The sequence below is a fragment of the Ruditapes philippinarum genome, unplaced genomic scaffold (genome assembly GCF_026571515.1).
Source record: "Ruditapes philippinarum isolate M1 unplaced genomic scaffold, ASM2657151v2 ctg6740_1_1_1_1, whole genome shotgun sequence".
Taxonomy (NCBI): domain Eukaryota; kingdom Metazoa; phylum Mollusca; class Bivalvia; order Venerida; family Veneridae; genus Ruditapes; species Ruditapes philippinarum.
In genome coordinates, this window is record NW_026866715.1 from 20,361 (window position 1) to 40,911 (window position 20,551).

Here is a 20,551-nt window from a genome sequence, read left to right on the forward strand (position 1 = left end):
TAAATGTCAGGGTTTATACAGGGAAAAAGATGTGTAAACGACCGGATAGCTCAGTCGGTAGAGCCACAGTACGTAATTCCAAGGGTCCCGGTTTCACAATGTTCTCTGCACCCCTTATAAATTCGAGGATGAATTTCATTATAGCAGGACAGTATGCCATGGTTCAGAAGTGTTCACTATTAAGGGGAAAAGATGTGGAAGACGCCGGATAGCTCAGCCAGTAGGGGTGCGGAACGGTATTCCAAGTGTCTTGAGTTCGATTCTCGGTCGGTCTGCACATTTTTTTCAAACCGCCAACATAAATGCATTTAATACAGCTTTTTACATATTTTAGAAATCATATTAGAATTATACTTCAGAGCTCTGACGTGCACAGGTACAAACCATTATTTAAAAAAAACTTAGTTTTCAATTGATACTGTACTACAAAGTCATATACAAACCACAGTTTATTTCATCGCTATTATCAACGCAGTCATATACAGCGTTACAATGATTGCCTGCTGGAATACATTGTCCATTTTTACAACGAAATTCACTGATATTGCACATGCGGTAATCTGTAAGTGTTTATAAAACAATCATTTCAATGTTCAGAAATGAAAAATAAACATGTTACCCAGTCAGGTTAAAGTGCAAGCAAAATAAATTTGGACTCAGTTGTTATTTTGGCGTGATTTGACAGACACATGTTTGAAAAAATCTTACAAGAATAGCTGAAATTAACGAACGGTTGATGTACGGAAATTATTTGCTGCAAATGTTAAAATTTGACTAATCATCACTTTTTGTCGAGTGCTTGCGGTCGCGCAAACAATAATGTCCTTTTCTTACTGTGGGGGGAGTGGATGTCACCAGTCTTCCCTTTAAAGGGATATTTTGAAGTACTCCGTACAATTTCCACAGAGTATAAGTCAAACAGATACATGTTGCGCAGAGAGTAGAGACTATGTACAGTGGTCAATGAACACCTAAATGTCCATTAACCCGAGACAATATGATAGGTTGGGGTAGCACTGATATAGACGTCGGCCTTTAAAACCGCCACTGCGTACTATCGTTACAGGCACTAACAGTAAAGACTCAAGACATAAGGTTATAATCTGCATATAACCCTTTTAGCTTGAGCGGCATGCGACTCGTGCGACGAAATTAAGAGCTTATAAGACATTTTTTAACTATCTCGCGAATGCAGTTCGCAAGCACGTCGCTCAAATTTGCAGCCCAGTACGATAAGGGTATAAGCAAACATTTTTCGAATTTTTGCGAATCTTTCGGAAGCCATCTGAACATGCAATGTTCACATACGTTTATATTGATTGATTGGGATTTCAGTACGAGTCGTAACAATTTTAGTTTTAAAAGGGGAGTTGCAGCTCAAGTGCCCTTTCATTTATTCAGGAACAAGCGGGTACCTGAGTAGAAACACCGACTTCCCTGAACTTGAACCCATTGAAGTAAGGGGCAAATTACTTTAAGTCAACCCCCATATGCCTTACTAAAATATGTTTTAAACTTTTAATCGTGTCAACAATGCTCGTTTTTGGGTTGGATACATATCAACAATGTTTATAGCATAAATACTATATAATGTTTATCACTGAATTGGATTCTCCTACCGCAGATTTCATCCGTACCGTCCGAACAGTCTGTTATGAAGTCGCAAACTTGATTCGGGTGTATACAATGTCCACCATCACATTGAAATTTATAGTAACCACATGCTACAGAATTTTAAAGGTTATAATAAAACAAGAATTGTTTTGTTTGTTTTTTATAATTTCATTGCAGATCCAACTGCGTATTCCAAAAGCAGATAATTATCATAACACAGTTAATGTGTACGGTACTGTAACAGTTCAACATCATAATAGATAATTGTTGAACCATCAAATACTTATCAACAAATATGATAAACAGCAGGCATATCGTGATGACATATGTTCGTTAATTTGAATAATATACTTTAAAATAACAATAAACGAAGTACGAAAAATACAAATTACAGAAAATAGATTGAATAAATAGTGAGAAAAGTGCTTAAGTGACTAAATAGCATAAGAAATACCATTGTTGCTCTGAAAACACATGACTTCGTCCGAGGCATCAAGACAATCGATGACGTCATCACATTTAGCTAATGAAGATATCCACTCCTTGCTTTTTATACAGCGGAAAAACGCATCGTGTTTGAGTCGGTTTGGTAAATGAGTGTTTATCATTGTTTTGCCAGTATTCGTTAGAGTGTGATCTAAACAATTAACATAACAATATTTTCAGACACAATCATGAATATAATAATAACATTATAGGATGTTCTCTTTGTATGATTCCAAAATAATAAATATTGTTTATTCGATAACACATTTGCTTTTTCACTAAAGGGACGTGTGGTTCGAATAAATCAAATATATATTAATAATGAATACATCTGATGTGTTGAATAGACCGATACGATACCGTCCATGTTTAAATATACATGAGAGGAACAAAAAAAAGAAAAGAAAAAAAAGAGTGTCGAATGTTTTGTGCCTTTTGTATTTTGGTTATTTTGAACTTATTTTGTGAAGTCATCTTCATCACTAGCGTGGAAGCTACCTGTTTGTAACACCTCATCGATTATTCATAATCATCTTAGAGATAATACAGATTGAAAGTAGTTCCACCACGTTACTTCAGATGTTATCAAATACAGAGGGTGTAGTTTTTTGTATAATGAGACATTCTAATGTTTTCTCGCCATCCAACATTTATACGCTATAACTGAATAATCTTAATCAAGAAATTCTAGCATTAACTTACTACATGACTTATTTGAACAATTGCTACCGTGACAATTATAAATAAGACAAACCGTGAACCTTCGATATATCTATGTTGCTTTCTTGTTTGTATGTAGGAAATTATTAGTAATTCTTTGCGTTATTAATCGAAACTATACATGCCATGTTTCATATGTATTTGCAGCTCTCCAAATTGATATTAGAAAGTTGAAAATCAGGCAACGACCGATGGCGCAACACAATTATCAAAAACTTATGGATACATTTTGTGAAAATTCTTACAGCAAGTGTGATGTTAAAAGCAAGCCATTCATCTCACAATGGTGATTGTTATAGTCTTAATGCAATGATACCGATACCGCAATTGGCTAAACGTTGTGTACAAGAACAGATGAAAAATGTAAAGTTATATTAAAAGGTTTTTCTCAATATGATAGAAAATGGCACTTGTTAGAATTCGAGTTTTATGAATGACTAATTAAACTACAGCATTCCCTTGTGTTAATGAATTTGTTGATTAAAAGAAAGAAGGCTTCAAAGAGATTGGTAAAATGTAAGCTCTTCAGAATTTGTCTGTCATTAAAAAGGAAAGCACAAAACAATATAAATGGTCAACGAAAGTAGTATATACTGATCTTTTCTTGGTCAACTGTAAGACGTTTATTGCATCGATATTTGAGACTGCCTCATCCTCTTTAATTCACATAAACTAATATTTTATTGACTCCATCTTACAAAAGCAAAGACACTACATGTAAATATAAAGAAATACTTCACTAATACTTAGATAATATTCAATAATATACAAACCTGTTATATCATTCAGGCATGACAATTCATCCGTATAGTCTAAGCAGTCAAAATTCCTATCGCACCAGTTCACTTTCGGTATTGACGATCCATCAGAACAGTTCATTCCAGACAACCCCTTTTCGGGGAAAAGGGTGTTACCTTTGCCTTTATTTTTTTTTTAATTCGATAGAAAAAATGTGTAATTTAGGAAAATAAATAATTTGAAAAATTAAATTAAAGCATTTCTGATTGTCTTCGAAAAGAAAGAAAGAAAAGATTTTTATTTCATATCGGCATAGAACTATAATAATGCCGCTAAACTGAAACTCGTATTTTGTATTTTCCTTTTGTGCTGCTGTTGTTGTATATTCAAGTGAATATTATTAGTATAGTTCCGGATAAAAAAATATTTTCTACTCTCATTATGTAATGATATATTTTGTTAGAAAAGAATCAACTCAGTTTTCCTTTGTCTTTTTATGATAATCAAATCAAAAATAAATAACTTACCATTTAAAAACAAAAAGCACGGCTCCCACAAAGATTTGCCCGGGTCATTAACGTAACACCAAGGAATACCATTTGAAAGTAAATCTATACATAGAGTCGAATCGTTTAAAGAAATGCTCAAAGACGAAAACTTCGTGTCAAAATCAACTTTAGCTTCGCCAGACAGGTTTCCCCAATTTTTGCATGTTTTACCAGAGTATGGAGAGACAATAAAGTCTTCTTTCCTATATACACTTGTACATTCATTTTCCTTGATATCAGCTAAAATGAATAATTATTTAATGTCATAATAGTATTACATTTAAAAATCATTAAAACATCATTGGAATTTAAGATTATCTGACATGCACAAGGTGCACGACCTCCAACAAAGAGTAATCCGATACCTGTGTGGTTTATTCTCTTTCACAGTAATGTTTTAACTTTTCATAACTAAGCGCTGACATAAAATGTAAAACTAAACCCTTACCAGTATTGTTATAACTTTTCATGTAGTAATAATAATGTTAACCTAAAAATGTAGCCAATCTTTGGTAGAAGTCGCTATTTTTATACTACCTGGATGACGTCACGGATCACATTTTCAGCCCTAGGCACTGACACTGGCACTGACATAGGCACAAACCTTACCAGTTTGACACTTATCTTACGATTCTGCACTTGCACAACATATTTTAATGTTGGACACAATAACAGAAGAGAGAAGAGAAAGTTTGGGTGAATATCTTCACATATTCAGTTAGTAGAAACGACGAAATCAGTTCTTTCGTTCTTTCGTTTAAATCACTTGTACAGTGGACGATGTATATGAATTTTGAAAGAGCTTTTTTCAAAAAAGGTAACATTAAAACATTCTTGTTGCACTGACAATTTGTTGAGATTAACTTAAATAAACGACGTGACAATCTAATCAAACACTGTTTACATATGAAACAAAAGTTTTAGACTTGCAAGAACAGAAAACATATTCTGAAAATATCACAATATTCACAAAAGCAAGTTTACTAATAAACGGTACTAGACATTTAATTATTAAGAATTTTATTACACTGTGATTTATTTAGTCTCTTTAAAAAAAAATACTTAGTTGGTATTCATATTTGAAACAATATTATAAATTTTACTTTTTGCTTGAATCTCATCTTCGGAATATGGTTTCTCGCAGATGAAAAAATCGACCAAATCATCAAAACAATCTACTGTCGACCAAATTTTTTCGCTGTTGAAAATCTCGAATGACATATAAGTACAATCTCCAGTTGCAGGTTGTCCGCTTCCCCTACAAATCAAAATCAATTCTCAATTAATTTAATCATATCATATCAGCAATTGACTGAGATACGATCTGGCAATTATCACATATATCAAATTTTGTAATAACGAACTAGCATAACAAATTACTATCAAGAGAAACTGTCACATACAGACACGCATGCACACACGCACACATAAACGCGCACAAAGACACAAAAGAAACAACGCTCAAAATGGGGTTTCAACATCTTGTCTTATATGGAATTATGTCATCTGTCACAGAATACTCCGCAATATATAAGACCATACATTTAATCAGAAGAAAGTTTTTAAACAAATATGTCAGTGATGTAAAATCAAGGGACACAAACATGTCATGGTTCAGAAATGTTCACTGTTTATGGGAGAAGATGTGTAAGCCGCCGGAAAGCTAAGTCGGTAGAACCGCGGTACGGTATTCCGAGGGTTCCGGGTTCGAGTCCCAGTCAGGCTGCACATTTTTTCTCCCCTGTGACATTTGGCCCCCAACGTGGGACCGTGACTGGATGCAGCTCTGAGTTTAATTCACATTGCTCTGTAAGTCTGTGAAATTCGAGGACGAATTTCAATAAAGCAGGGGAGTATGTCACGCTTCAGAAATGTTCACTATTTCGGGGGAGAAGATGTGTAAGTGGCCGTATAGCTCAGTCAGTAGGGCCACGGTACGGTATTCTGAGGGTGCTGGGTTCGAGTCCCGGTCAAACTGCACTTTTTCTCAACTTGTTTTCTTATTGATTATGGACCAATTACTTGAATTGTTCACTGTTGTTAATTCACAGGTAAACAGCATTTATTTATCCAGTTGGTAAACGATTGTCATTACAAGCGTATGTCTTTTAGCTTATGCTTTGCTTGTCTGGGGTGAAACATTTTATAAAAAGTTTGATATTTAAACTTATTTGGTTCAAAAATTGTTTTCAGTATAACAATAAATAATTACCAAGCACTGAAAGTAACGCGGAGATCATTAATCCAGTAAAAACTTGTCCTCCGTTCCTCTTTTACTCGCCGTAAACCTTAAGAAATCAGAAATATGCATTATTTAAAAGTAACTATTATATATTTCTATTTGATTTATAAATATAGTTATAATAAAATAATGTTTTCAAATGTTTTTAATTTACAAATTTGTTGTGTGTATGTCGTAAACTACTTAATATATTTCTCTAGAGGTAATTTAATTTGAAATTGAAGCGACAGCATACACCCTTTGGTTGTTTCACTGCTTCTATATTATACAATTACGTGGCAATATCTATGAATTTACAGAAACATCTTTCATATTAAAGAGTTAGAATGTAATACTTTTTGGATAGAATGTTTGGCCTCATATATAGGCGTGAGGGATATTATCCCTCATGTACAAACGCAACTACCCCGAGTAAGCAATTTTCATGATATATTTCCGAGGGGGATCACTTTATCAAGATATTCAAGATTTGTTCTTATTGTCGAAGTCATCAACCCCTTCAATTTCCAATGTACATATCTATGCTGCCTGCACTTAACAAAGGTTTGGTTTGAAATTTGAAAAGGGATACATGTAATTTCAAAATGCCTGTGCGGGAAGATATGTAGGTGTGCAAATGATGCATATTTTAAATTATTGCTAATTTGTAAAAAAGAACTATTTTAAATTACGATATGATATATTGTGGCGAAACATTTTATTTCACTTTCATGGGCATTATAAAATATAATCTAAAAAAAACTTTTGCGAGCGCCAACTATAAAATGAGTGAAACAACACAGTTTCAGCGTTTTATTTTTAATTTATAAAAATAATTTATAAATAATAGTTTATTACCATTAAATCAATTTTACGTCTTTGACATTGAACCTTATGATTTCAAACTCCACAATAAAAGTAGACCACCTAAGGTACATTCCTACCAATTGTAAAAAGAAATGTTTTAACAAATCTTAACAGCTCCTTTTTATAAATTAAATCGGTCTGTCTTGTCACATTAGGTTTGTCTATATATTTTGAATATATAAATAGAAACACGCAATGCATTCTATAAATAGATACACGCAATGCATTCTATAAATAGATACACGCAATGCATTCTATAAATAGATGCACACAATGCATTCTAAAAATAGAAACACGCAATGCATTCTATAAATAGATACACGCAATATATTCTATAAATAGATACACGAAAAGCATTCTATAAATAGATACACGCGATGAGTTCTATAAATAAATACACGCAATGCATTCTATAAAAAGATACACGCAATGCATTCTATAAATAGATACACGCAATGCATTCTTTAAATAGATACACGCAATGCGTACTATAAATAGATATAGCAATGCATTCTATTAATAGATACACGCAATGTTGTTGTTGTTTTTGTTGTTGTTGTTGTTGTTGTTGTTGATGATGATGATGATGATGATGATGATGATGATGATGATGATAATGATGATGATGATGATGACATATATACACACCAATAAATATATATGGTCATTTAATTCACAAATCTGAGAAAGTTAAGTAATTTAACCTTCAAGGTAAAGGTCATTAAAGAGCCCAAGTCAAATTGGGTTTGATAAACAACAAGGTCTTGTCCTTAAGAATGTTCTATTATAATATGAAGTTGATCTATTCAATAATAGCAAAGTTGCAGCCAGTTACAACCAAAACAATGAAAATTTCAATAATTTGACCTTCAGAGTCAAGGTCATTTATGAGTGAAGGTCAAGGTCTGTCTGGTAATTTTTTAAGGGTTATCCTTGAAGATCATTATTTTCAAGTTTGAAGACGATCCATTTAAAAATAACAAAGTAACAGCCAATAATAGCCAAAGAAAATAAAAATTTCAATAATTTGACCTTCAAAATCAAGATCATTTATGCGTAAAGGTCAAGGTCTGTCTAGATATATTTAAGGAATGTCCATGAAGATTTTTATGTTCAAGTTTGAAGACAATCCATTCAAAAATTACAAAGTAACAGCCAATAATAGCAAGATTAAGCAAAGTTTGGACATTTGACCTTGAAGGTCAAGGTCATTTATGGATAAAGGTCAAGGTCAGTGCGTTCTACTGAAAGGTCTTGTCCAAAGGGTTGTTGTGGCCAAGTATGAAGACAATACACCAAGAACTAAAAAAAAGTTATGATCCAGGTACATATTTCCGGACTGCAACGGCAACGCCGCCGCGACTATCACAATACCTCTACTTTAAAAAAAAAGTCGAGCTAAAAAATTAATTTGACCATTTTCACCATGATTCAAGAGAAGGAGTTGATATGAGCAAGATGTAAAATTGGATCAATCAGTATCGATAAATGCTTCAGTTGCAGCACCACTATTTGGCGTAGTGTTAACCCAAGTGGCGTTGAAATGATACGTACATGGTTTACGTTTTTCAAACTTGACACTTCCTGTCATTTTAATACCCTTACATTAATCTGTTTATCAAGTTCTTTATTTACAATTTGCTTCACTTTTACATTTTTACCTGAATTGTTACCACAGAAATGTTTGTTTATGGTTTTGATGTAGAACAAGATCAAAAAATCTCGGAACCTTGCTTTAGATGTCAAAATATTTTCACTTGAATGGAGCTAAAACTTTGTAAATTGTTTAAAACATGAATAATCAGTGCTGACATAAGTTTGGAACCTACATTCTTAAGTGTCAAACTCTACGTACAGAGGAGGAGAGCAATGTCAAATTTACTTTTAAACAGAAGTTAACATTTAAAAAAGTTAAAATATTTCCAAAATGTGCGGAACAGAGTAATAAGTGTTAAGCAAAGCACATTTTTTAAAATGAGATGTAACCACATAAATATTATAGGTTCCAAAATGAAATGGTATTAATTTAATTATCGATTCAACACCTTGACGGTCTGTATCGAGACGGCCGCTGGACTAACAGACTGAAAAAGGACAAAGAGTTATGAATGATTTTTCCACGTGTGAAAATTTCTTTGAATATTTAAGTTTAACATCGTCAGGGTATCCATTTGTCTGACTTTTTTGTAGATGGGCCGGATCATATGCTTTGCATATTGCCTTCTGCTTCAATGTCAGGTATAACTAAAAATATATGGGCGCTCGTCTGAGCAGCGTTTTTTACATCTTATCAAAAGCAACAATTCTCGGAGCCTGTCGTGACATTGTCAGTGATTAAATTTGGTTTCCAAAGGACGGAGGAGGACCTTTTACACGAAGGATTGAGTTATTATAGTAACTTGTCAGGAGTTCTTGTCACGTAGTTCGTCGGAAAACTTTCGTATATACCACACAAACACTAATCCAAAATAGTATTTTTTATCTTTAAAGAGCGAGTTTTATGTGCTATATTAAACTTTAATGATGAAACTTGCCGTACATCTTGTATTATGAGTAAAAAACTAATTCTAAGACCATTTTTCATCGCCTCTTGCTTAAGATCTGGTAGTTTTGAGTAAAATTTTCAAATTTTTTGCCAGTTTGCATGTATTAGCCTGTTTATATGTGGTATTCATCCTTGCCATACAAAATTACCTAATCGGCGGCTATCAAATTTGTACCCGATTTTTTAAATATTATTAAACCAATATTATATATCCTCATTTTTTGTGCAAAGGATAAGCATATTGCATTTCATAATGATTTACAACCTTATTGCATAATAAATTAACGCTAAAACTTGCAATGATTTAGCACAAGAAACACACTGGCAGTAACAAAAGTTTTCATAAAAACACAAGGTCATGTTCAGAGTTAGCACCAGAACTCAGGGACATTTTAAAAATTGAGAATAAATATGTTAGTTGCTGTTATAAATCCGACAAGTAATGATAAGAATTCAATCCCTCGTGTTACAGTCCCCCCCCCCCGTTAAATTAACGGTGTAATCGTTTGGAATTTCTCCTTTGTGTCATACTAAGCAGTGCTAAAAAAAACATGTTATTTATGTAAAAGAAACATGTAAAAGATACAGGTACTTCATAACTGAAAGCGAAAAATACAACACCAAAATTCCAATAAAAACACTTTTGCCTTAAAAGTTTAGGTTATATACCTTATTTATCTCGTGATGAAAATTTCGTGATGGAGGGACATAAAACACGTTTGAAAGAACAGCCGCACGGACAAACACCAATACGAGGGACAAAGAATTGAAATTCTAAGTCTCTTGAAAAAACTATATATCTCGTGATATAGTCGGCTTGAGAGTCTTTCAGTGTCGTTTTAGTACATGTATAACTATTTCAGGGTAATTCAACAAATCTTAAATCTTTCTTCGTGGTTTTAAAAAATTATCCCGTGTACATGCAAATCAAGCGCAGTATGTTGAGAATATAGTAAATTACTGATTAAAAGTGTGAAAACTTGTTAACATGTTAAATGCCATTAACTCAAAATCACCCCTCTTAGTGAAATATTTAAATCAAAATTAAAGTAATGCTTAAATTATTTCAATAACATTACATTTTGTGAATAAAGATTTACCAATATATGCTCCAGGATTAATATGTTCATCTACTCCACGCTTCAGCATCGCACGTTGTTTATATATCTGACTGCGAAGTAAGTACTGGATGTAGGTCATTTCTTTTTTGGATGTTATAGTGACAAGATGTTCATTGCGCTCAAGGCATTTATTGCTGGCATTATTCCATGAAACTTTTTCAGATGATATGGAGTAGCACTTTTTGAAAAACCTTACACAAGCTAAAGATAGAAACAGTAGAATTCATTTATTGTTTCCTTGGAAAATATATATCATGCATTAAACGCTGTTTCCTGGATAAATTATGAATACTTACCTGTAAAAAAGTGTTCACCTTTAAACATCGTATACTCTACTTTAGACTTAGGAAATAATAGAATCCTTTTTCAAAATAAAATTTGGCATTAAAGTGGCATTATGCCCATCCAAATGTAAATGGTCAAAATAATTTTAGATTTTTGCCGCACTTGCATTCAATTCTATCGTCTAGTCTATGTGCATAATCAAACTCCCAAGTGACTCACGGAGTTCAATTTATAAAATATATTTTAGGCAGTTGTTATATTTTATCCTTAACATTTTCATAATAAATCATTGTTAATGACAAGTATAATAGTCAAACATTTTAATACATGTGTAAAGTCAATCAGTCAAACGAAAAATAATACGCATTTATCACATAAAAATGTCCATTGACAAAATATACTTCGTTTACAGTTAAAACAATGTTCGTTGCTTTATATTCGCTAAATATTGAAATATGTACCTGCTAAATCTGTTGAATCAATTCCCTTCACCTCAGTAGTATACTTTACAAACGAATGCTCTGATATTTTATATTGCAGCCGAAATCCTTCAATGTCCTCTACTCTTTTGCCAATATAACTTATTTTTTCATCTCTAACAGGTTTGTAATGCAAATGAATCTTTGAACCTGTTGATTTGTATGTCTGTGGCGGTTGATACGTAGAGCAAATGTAGGCGTTTTCACCACGGTCTTCTATCCAGAAGTTTGATTTTATTTCTGTTAATCCTTTTTTAATGCAATAAAATACTATCTTTTAGATTTTTTTGTTTTGATGGGTTTAATAGAGAACCAACACAACTTAGGTCATATCGCGCCAAAGCAGGAAGCATAATTTTGGCACACGTCGGCAGTTACAAACCTTAAACAAAACCAGGCCCGGGGTCAAAACGTCTTCACCTGCTGGAGCTAGGTGTTGCAAAGACTCAAGGAAATTGAACCAATTTATTCCTTTCTTTTCTTACGATCAGACATGGATAAACTGTGGCTACAACACTTAAAGGCAGCCCCTTGAACGTAAAACTATCTTTATCTTATGAAACTGATGTTTAACATTTACAAGGAAGGGCCCACGATAATGCTGTCAAAACTTATGGCCCACCCCTTTCGTGTAATTTTGTTGATGTAAATTTATTGATGTATATACATTTACTAAGAATGAAATTCTTCTATATTCATGTTTGCAAAATTAATTAATTTATTATCTCCCTTGTGGCTGAGGCGTGCCTTTATTTAATTATATTTTTTTGCATATATTATTGTACGAGTACGGTTGATAAAAATTAAAATCCGTGAGTGTGCACAAAAAGATGTATGTGAATAATCTTTACATCTCAATATTTAAATTATTATACTTAATATATCTTTCAATGAAAAACTCAAATAGGCCTAATTGAATATAAGCCTCCTAGGATAAATTCCACGGGGAATATTTCTTATATCACCTGGGGCACATAATTCTTGCAAATTAACTCCATGTTAAGCATTTTGTAAAGTTTCACTAGACTTTGTTACAATACCTTTCGGTATAATAAAGTAAATTACACATGGGTGATAGAGGATATTGCCAACCTTTGAACTGGCATATTACCAGTCCTCGGGTTGACAATATCCTCTATCACCCGACAGCCATTTGTTATTTATAAAGTATTGAATCTGCTGATAATAAATAAATTAATGCTTATTTAGTACCCAAGGCATCTGCCATAAGCAGATATAATTATATAAAACAATTCGGTTACGGAAAAAAAGATACATTAATATTTAGCATCTTCAGTTGCTTCCTAGTATACTTATAAAACTGTTTCAAAGCAGGTTAATTAGAAATAGCAAACACTGGTTTTATTTAATGAAGTGACTATACATTGTTAATTCTATTGGACGAGTTCAATGCTATCATAATATGAAGCTAAATATAAACAAGGACGATTGGCATTCAATGAACTCATCCCGAAACACAACATAGAAACAAAGGACCACCGCCAGAAGCGGATCAACATAAAGCAGATAAGGACACAAGGGCAAAGTACTGACGGGATGCTATAATGAATAGTTCAAAATAGGTAATCATAGAAATCGCAATGAAGATAATTGATTTAAAGGTCAACAAAATGACAATAACGTAGTTAAAGGGACCAGATGGCCAGGGGAGAGGGTTGGGTTGGACAGAATTGAATAACAATTGATGGCCCTAGATCGCTCACCTGACCCATCGAACTCATCCGAACAATTACCTAGACAAGCATTCTGACAAAGTTACATGACAGGTGAGTCAAAAATGTGACCACTAGAGTGTTAACAAGGATTATCCATATTTGAGCAGTGTGACCTAGTTTTTTACCCAGGTGACCTATATTCGAACTTGACCTAGAAGTCATCAAAACAAACTTTCAGACCAATTTCAAGGATACTTGGATCAAAACAGTAGCCACTAGAGTGTTAAAAAGATTTTTCTATTTTTTGCTCCGGTGACCTAGTTTTTCATCCAAAATGAACCATGTTCGAACTTATCCGAGCTATTAACTAGATAAGCATCCTGACAAAGATTGATGACGATTGAATCGCGGCGTGTTGAACCGCTTAATGGTGCACCAAACCTTACTTTTAAAACCAACGTGTTTCTGTTATAAATTAAATAAAATGAATCCCCACCAAGCAAATTTCTAACAATTATTATGGTTACTATAGTAACAAAATTCTCACAATTAGGAAAGAGACTATGAATATGATGATCACCATCATTAAGAAACAGACTCTTTTTGTTTTAACGAAGACATGTAAAAGCCAGGCTAAAGGTGAGCACCTTGATTGTAAAAACCATTTATGCTTAATATTCAGCGACCCATGTGACCCAAAGTCTCAATATTCATAGAGTTAACACTTGATAATGTAAAAGACCTCTATTGTTTTAGGCGTCGATGCACAAAAGTCAATGTCCAAGTGACCTTAAATGTAAAAGAACAATTTAAGCAATTTAGCCTATAATCTTGATAAAACTATATCCCTAATCGGGTAAAGGCCCTCATTTTTTGGCGAAAATGCATTTTCAAAGGTCACATCGACATAAAGATTCCTGTTTAAGTACAAGATAACCATTTAATATTCATTCACAATAAGTCACCCGTATGTTTTTTTGATTGTCTAAGCGACACAAAACATGTACGTATAATACTATATATTTGTGTTCTTGTTGAGATACTTGTTTTATGGAATTGAGAAGTGGAACTAAAATAACACATGAACATACTATATTTTCTGGCATTCGTATGGGAGTTGGGGGCGGGGGGTCTTACTATCCAGAAACGTATTCGGTTAAGACACTACCTCTGATATATTTTATGTTCAGAATAAAGAAATGAAAAATATAGAGTAGCTCACAGAGAATAATTTTTTAGTTGTACTATAGAAAAGACAGTTCCTAGGAAAGGGAAAGATTCCTGGCAAATTTGATAATAAGACTTAAAAGTCTTCCGTTCGTCCATCTTCTCTAATCATCTTCTCTAAAATGACAAATACTAAAGGATAGATATTTTGCAGAAACCATTGTGTAGTGATCCTTAAGCAAAATTGTTTAAATTAAAGCCCTGTGGTCAAAATCGGCCCGCCAAGGGGGTCATTGGTTTTCATTTACTATGTACAAGGCTTAGAGCTTTGATATTTTGTATATAATATGATCTAAGGGTCCTTTACTAAAGTTATTTAAAGTATGCCCCTAGTGTTAAAATCATCCTGCCCCCGAGGCGATAGTTTTCCTAATATGTTTATAGTAAAAACTTGAAGTGAAGTGACAAAGGCAAGAGGTGAGATGTTTGGAATTAGACGTTGTGTAGTAAACCTCTTCCAAGATTGTTCAAATTATAGCCCTGGTGTCAAAATTGGGCTCTCCTAGGGGTCATTGATTTTCAGTATGTACATATAGTGAAACATTAAAAATATAATTGTCTGAACGAACAAGGCTTAGAGTTTTGATGTTTGCTATAATATCATCTAAAGTTCCTCTACCAAAGCTGTTCACATTTTGCCCCTGGTGTTTAAATTGGCCCTGCCCGGGGGTATTGATTTTCATTATGTTCACTTTGTAAAAACAGAAACTAGAACAAATATTTTCCGAATTGGAGAAAGCTACAGCTTAGATATTTGACATAAAATGTTATTCGGTGGACGTGGACCTGTATCAAGATTGTTTGAATTAAACTCTTGGGTAAAAATTGTTCCTTGCCCAAGGAGACAGTGACCTACTTTCTTGGCATTTGATGTTCAGCCATGAAATTTGGACTATATGCACAGTTTAAGTTGTAAAATTAAACTTTGATATCAGGTGACCTAGATTTTGATGATGTGGCCTACTTTCTTGTCCTTTGATGTGCAACTATGAAATTTGAACCATGTGCACAGATTAAGATGTTAAACTACTGTGATATCAACTGGCCTAGATTTTGACAAAGTGTCTGTGTTGTCCCTTGATGTACAGTCAGGATCTATGCATTATGGCAATCTTCAATTGTATGGAAGAAAGTAAAACAATCGATACAGATAAAAGCCACCAAAAAGGCGACTGTCTTGCATAAATATGACTTTTTCATCGTTAATCATGAAACTCGTTTCATTACAATAAACTTTTGTTGGAAATGAAGCTCGATATTTGGCTAAAACTCAAAGAAGTGAAGGTGCAATTGACTTATCACAAAATAACCCTTATCGGAAATTTTATTATATATAAAAGGGGCAGAGTATCTCCGTAAATAGCCATTTGTTCCTCTTCTAACGTTACGCAGAAAATATTGAAAAAAGCGCAAAGGGTGCAAGCAGCTTTTCAGAATCAACCTGATCGTTACAAACCTGCAAGTAGTCTTTGTGCTCAATAAGCAACTACTTCGTCAGTTTTATATATAGTTTATGTGACCTACATATGTAAACTGTACGGAGTAAAATTGTATATGGTAGGAAGAAGAAATAACGTTAACTGGTAATCATTGAAACAGACTTAAGAACTGTTTTGCCATTTATTGATAACAAAAGTGAACTCGTTTCCGCAAAAAAGTTTAACTGCTATTAGAGGATTAACTACAAATTGTACTGTTTATAAAATGGACCAAAGAAAATACATATTAGGCTACCACTTGACTTCGAGATAGAGAAAACTAAAGGAGTAATATTCAAATAGTCTTATACAATAGGACGCACAGGACTGTAGATACCAGTAAAGAATTTTGGTATATTGCCATCTTTTGCAAAGCTTAGACAGAAAATATATAAATATTCAAACATGTAATTACTGTTGTATTAAGTTAAGAATAAGGGACAAATTGGACATAAACAGTTACTGTGTTAACAATATACATTTACTTTACACAAAACCCCATCTATATTCATTTATACAAAATAAAAACAATGACAACAACAACATAGATTTGTATATTAGAATGAACTTACCGGACCCTTCATATCTAAAACACGCAATGCAGAAATCGATGAAGGTGATGTCAATGGTTTGATGTTTTCCGGCTTGAATTGCAAACTCTTCCGACTTTAACGGATGATATAAATAAGAAAGGGATGTAAGAAACATACTTGGTTTATTGCACAGTTCTTGTCTTATATTAGAGAGTCCATTTAAATCTAGTGAAAAGCAGGCTGGAGTGTCTGGAAGATAATAAATAAAAATATTTTTTTTGTTTAGTTTATATGGTAAAATATATAATGTCATATTTCAATTTAATTTGAATAAAAACATTTATACTGATAAATAGATTTCGACCAGGAAACAGTTGACGGATCATTTTGTACCTAAGTAGGTAGTATATTAAACAGTATTTTTTTTTTCAAGACTGGGAATCAGAACTGCGTCGTATCTTACCAAATGTAAACAAACGCCGCCATGTTAGAACAAAAATGTATGTTTTGTTTATAACTCTTTTTGTAGATAATGATTGAAAACCAGATATATGTATAAAAACACTTGACTGTTTTCCATTTCGTTCGGTGTATGCTGCTTTCACAACTATGTTTGTAAAACAAAAGTTATAGCGAACTCGCAACTCGAAGTCGACCAGAAATTTTATGAAATTTTGTGGGTACCGCGTAGTTCATATTGCTTTATCCATCGTTGTTTTCATTTCTAATCTATTGTTTACTCGTTTTAGAGTTTACAATAAACTTCAAAATATAATTTTGCATCATTCACTAAACTTTATTAAATAATAATTATGTTTATTTTCCAAGACAAAAATGAGTTATACGATATGATACGATGCAGTTGTGTTTTTAGTAGCCTTTTCAGCAGGGATATTTCTTGCAATATATTGTGATGCACCGCATTTCACCGACCTTACTTACCTTCGAGTTAACCTATGCATATTTATTTTCTGTTATATACGGTTTATATGTTGTAAAAAGGTTATATACTATTGATTGTCAATGTAAATTTATTTTAAGCTAAGCTAATATCGGCAATTTTACTGTTTACTAAAACCCGGAAGTGTTTATTGTCAGCCATGTTGGTTATGCACGATTTGATGACGTCATGTAATTACTACGTCATGTTTTATTTCGATTTATCAAGTGAGGTTACCTATGGGAGCGTTAAATTATGCATACGAAAGTAATAATTTGTTTGTTTATTTTTGCATCACATTTGCCAATCCCTCGTTATTGTGTATTCTTATTGTTTTTGATATTAGATCTGTCAATTTAATTGATGGCGCTTTGTATGATTTTAACTCGTACTTTATTATCCGTTAGCAGTGTTAGCACTGTTAGCAACCCTTCCGATGCCCCTTTGTTAGCATTTTGTTAGAACTTCACTAGTTTCAAATATTGTTAGCAAACCGTTAGCAAACTGTTAGCAATACGTACATTGTATATAAACGACAGATTTTTGTTAGCAGCGAGGACTCCGCAACTGAAAACTTCAGTATTCATTAGAGTAAAATATTATTTTACATTGAAAAGTAATTCTATTTTATTTTTTTCAGTTCAAAATTTACTTAAAGAAGCTTTAAAAAGAATTTAATAATTATTTTATTTTTACATTAGAACTATTGTCAGAACTAAAACTTAAGTCAATATTCTATGCCGGAAAATTTTTGCAATAGTAATTCGCGTATATTTCCTAGGTGAATTAGAATCTATATTAGAAGAGAGTTAAATTAACTCTATTTTGTTTAACTATTTCAATTTTAAAGTTTAAGTATTAATATTTCTATATCTGTTTATTTATTGTTTATAACACAAGCGCAAGTCCCGATCTGAGTCATATCTTAATGTTAATTTTGTAAGCACGATCGTATTTTGAAATTCGAGATATTTCATATTGTTGTTGGATTTTACGCAAGATTGATTGTTAAGGGCTTACACAAATAAATTTAAATAGTTAAACTTGAACATTCTTACGTTGTTTGTTTATTCTACTTATAATTCCATGAAGTCATTTAATTTACTGTGGAGTCCAAAATGTGTCGTCTGATGTCCGTCAGTCCGTTTTTCTGAGTCGCATAAAAGCTGAAAGTTGCTTCAGTGGTACCAGCAAATGAGTCTTGAATAGGCTTATAAATTTTAAGTGCTTTATTAATAAGCATTTGTTTGTGATCGCATCCTGTCTGTATGTGTCTGATTATCAAGCATTATTCAAAGTAGGCATATTTAAATAATGCATATATGATACAGCATATGTCTATGTCTGCGGTGTGAATTATTATAATTGCATAAGCAAAATAACACAAGGCTGTTATAAAGCTGACTTATTATACAAATGTACATGAACAGATTGCATAGAGAAGCGGCCTTAAGTAATAAAACATATAACAGTCTACAGCAGTTATTAAAGAGCCATCCGCACGGGACGCAACAATATATATCTATTTTACTGAATAATCACTTGTGCTTGAAAGTCATTTTCTGAAAAAAAATTATGTGTCAGGCACTTCATTATCAAAGAACAATCACACGTTAGTATCAATGCTCAAATTTAAGGAATGTATTTAATTTAAGTCTATGGAAAACTCAATGCGATAATCTGACCTAAATCTTTGAAAATATTATACAATACTATTGAAACAATTCATGCCTTACATTTACCTGCATCAAGGTTAAAGGTGCCAAGCGTAAAATGCCTTTTCAAAACGTACACCTACTTTTTAAAATAGTTTGTTTTTTATCATTTATATTAAGTTAATTATGGAAATGAATCATACTATATTTCAAATATCTAATTAATTTTTCAGAAAAAAATTTCCGTCTGTTCTTATCGGCGGTAAAGAAATGCAAAAAGGCAAAAGCAGTGGTAAACGTATACCTTACTTGCAAAAATATCATAGCTAAACTTTATAATATAATATTAAAAATAAATGTTCATTTTAGAGATAGATAATACTTTATTTCAAATACCGATTTAAGTTTCATATGCTCTCACCGATTATAAAGGAAAATGAATACAATATAATCGGCGCGTTAAGGACCTAAGTAATAAGGGAATTGTCGGAGATTGTTGTTCATAATAACAAAGGTAGACATGCAATTTGCAGATACATCTCTACCGATAGCTAGATGCGTTTTCAAAAATTGTATTTTTTTTCTTTTTCTTAAACAAAAGTTAATACTGCGTCAAGGAGAGGTTTCTTTGGAAAATTGAAGATTTGTATCAAAAAACTGCAAATAAAAAAGTAACCTCCCCAATTAGATTCAAACTCACAAGAACAAGTTTACAGGCATGATAAGGCAACACTAGTACACGTTGTCATATAGGTGTGCAATAACGTGTTTTTATTGTATTTAGCATTTGCTACACCTTTTTTCTTAATTGTACATGCTTATTATAGGTGCTTATAATCAGACCGAAAAAAATGAAGCCTTAATTGAATTTTAATTACATTTTCAATTTTCGTGGAACCAGTGAGTGACCTATTAACTTAAGTTGTATACAAAATCACTTGTGCGCATTCATAATGATAAACTATTCGAAAACAATAAATGTTTTAACTAGCTTACTTAGCGCATGATTAAACAGCTGAACCAATATTCAGCTTACAATGAATTTACAACTGCGTCGTATCATAATTCTTTTCAACTGCGCCGTATCATTTTCGTTCAGATCATTATTTTCTTGGACAATAAACATATCCTTTTAATGAATTTTTAGTAAATGATGCAAATTCATATTTAGAAGTATAAAGTAAAGTCTGAAACAAGTATATAATTGATTTGAAAAAAAAAAACGATGGATAAAGCCGTACCCACAAAACTTTAAAAACGTTCCGCTCGCTTCGAGTTGCTAAGTACGCTAAAAACTTTTGTTTTACAAAAAAAGTTGTGCAAGCAACTATAATAACCGAAAAAATGGAAAATAGTGGAACGCCTTAAACATATATCTGGTTTTCAGTCATTCCCCCAAAAAAGACTCATAAACTAAA

The 20,551-nt window shown here is 32.7% G+C and overlaps 2 protein-coding genes across 2 annotated transcripts; both read right to left on the reverse strand.

Moving 5' to 3' along the window:
* Positions 1-3,891: 3,891 nt before the first annotated feature.
* Positions 3,892-11,464, reverse strand: LOC132733447 (uncharacterized). Its single transcript, XM_060720090.1, has 4 exons — positions 10,840-11,464; positions 6,319-6,394; positions 5,210-5,364; positions 3,892-4,346 (listed from the first exon to the last, which is right to left on the reverse strand). The coding sequence occupies exons 1-4, from the start codon at positions 10,937-10,939 to the stop codon at positions 4,018-4,020; spliced, it is 660 nt and encodes a 219-aa protein (XP_060576073.1). The 5' UTR covers positions 10,940-11,464; the 3' UTR covers positions 3,892-4,017.
* A 72-nt stretch (positions 11,465-11,536) lies between these two features.
* Positions 11,537-16,824, reverse strand: LOC132733446 (uncharacterized). The gene is made up of 2 exons (XM_060720089.1): positions 16,578-16,824; positions 11,537-11,873 (listed from the first exon to the last, which is right to left on the reverse strand). The coding sequence occupies exons 1-2, from the start codon at positions 16,711-16,713 to the stop codon at positions 11,587-11,589; spliced, it is 423 nt and encodes a 140-aa protein (XP_060576072.1). The 5' UTR covers positions 16,714-16,824; the 3' UTR covers positions 11,537-11,586.
* Between the last annotated feature and the right edge of the window lie 3,727 nt (positions 16,825-20,551).

Coding starts and splice junctions, on each gene's coding strand:
- LOC132733446 (XM_060720089.1), bottom strand. CDS start 16,713: ATGTTTCTTACATCCCTTTCTTATTTATATCATCCGTTAAAGTCGGAA. Junction 11,874..16,577: donor TTTTAGATATGAAGGGTCCG/GTAAGTTCATTC, acceptor GCATTAAAAAAG/GATTAACAGAAATAAAATCA.
- LOC132733447 (XM_060720090.1), bottom strand. CDS start 10,939: ATGACCTACATCCAGTACTTACTTCGCAGTCAGATATATAAACAACGT. Junction 6,395..10,839: donor TAATCCTGGAGCATATATTG/GTAAATCTTTAT, acceptor TGATTTCTTAAG/GTTTACGGCGAGTAAAAGAG. Junction 5,365..6,318: donor CGCGTTACTTTCAGTGCTTG/GTAATTATTTAT, acceptor TTTGATTTGTAG/GGGAAGCGGACAACCTGCAA.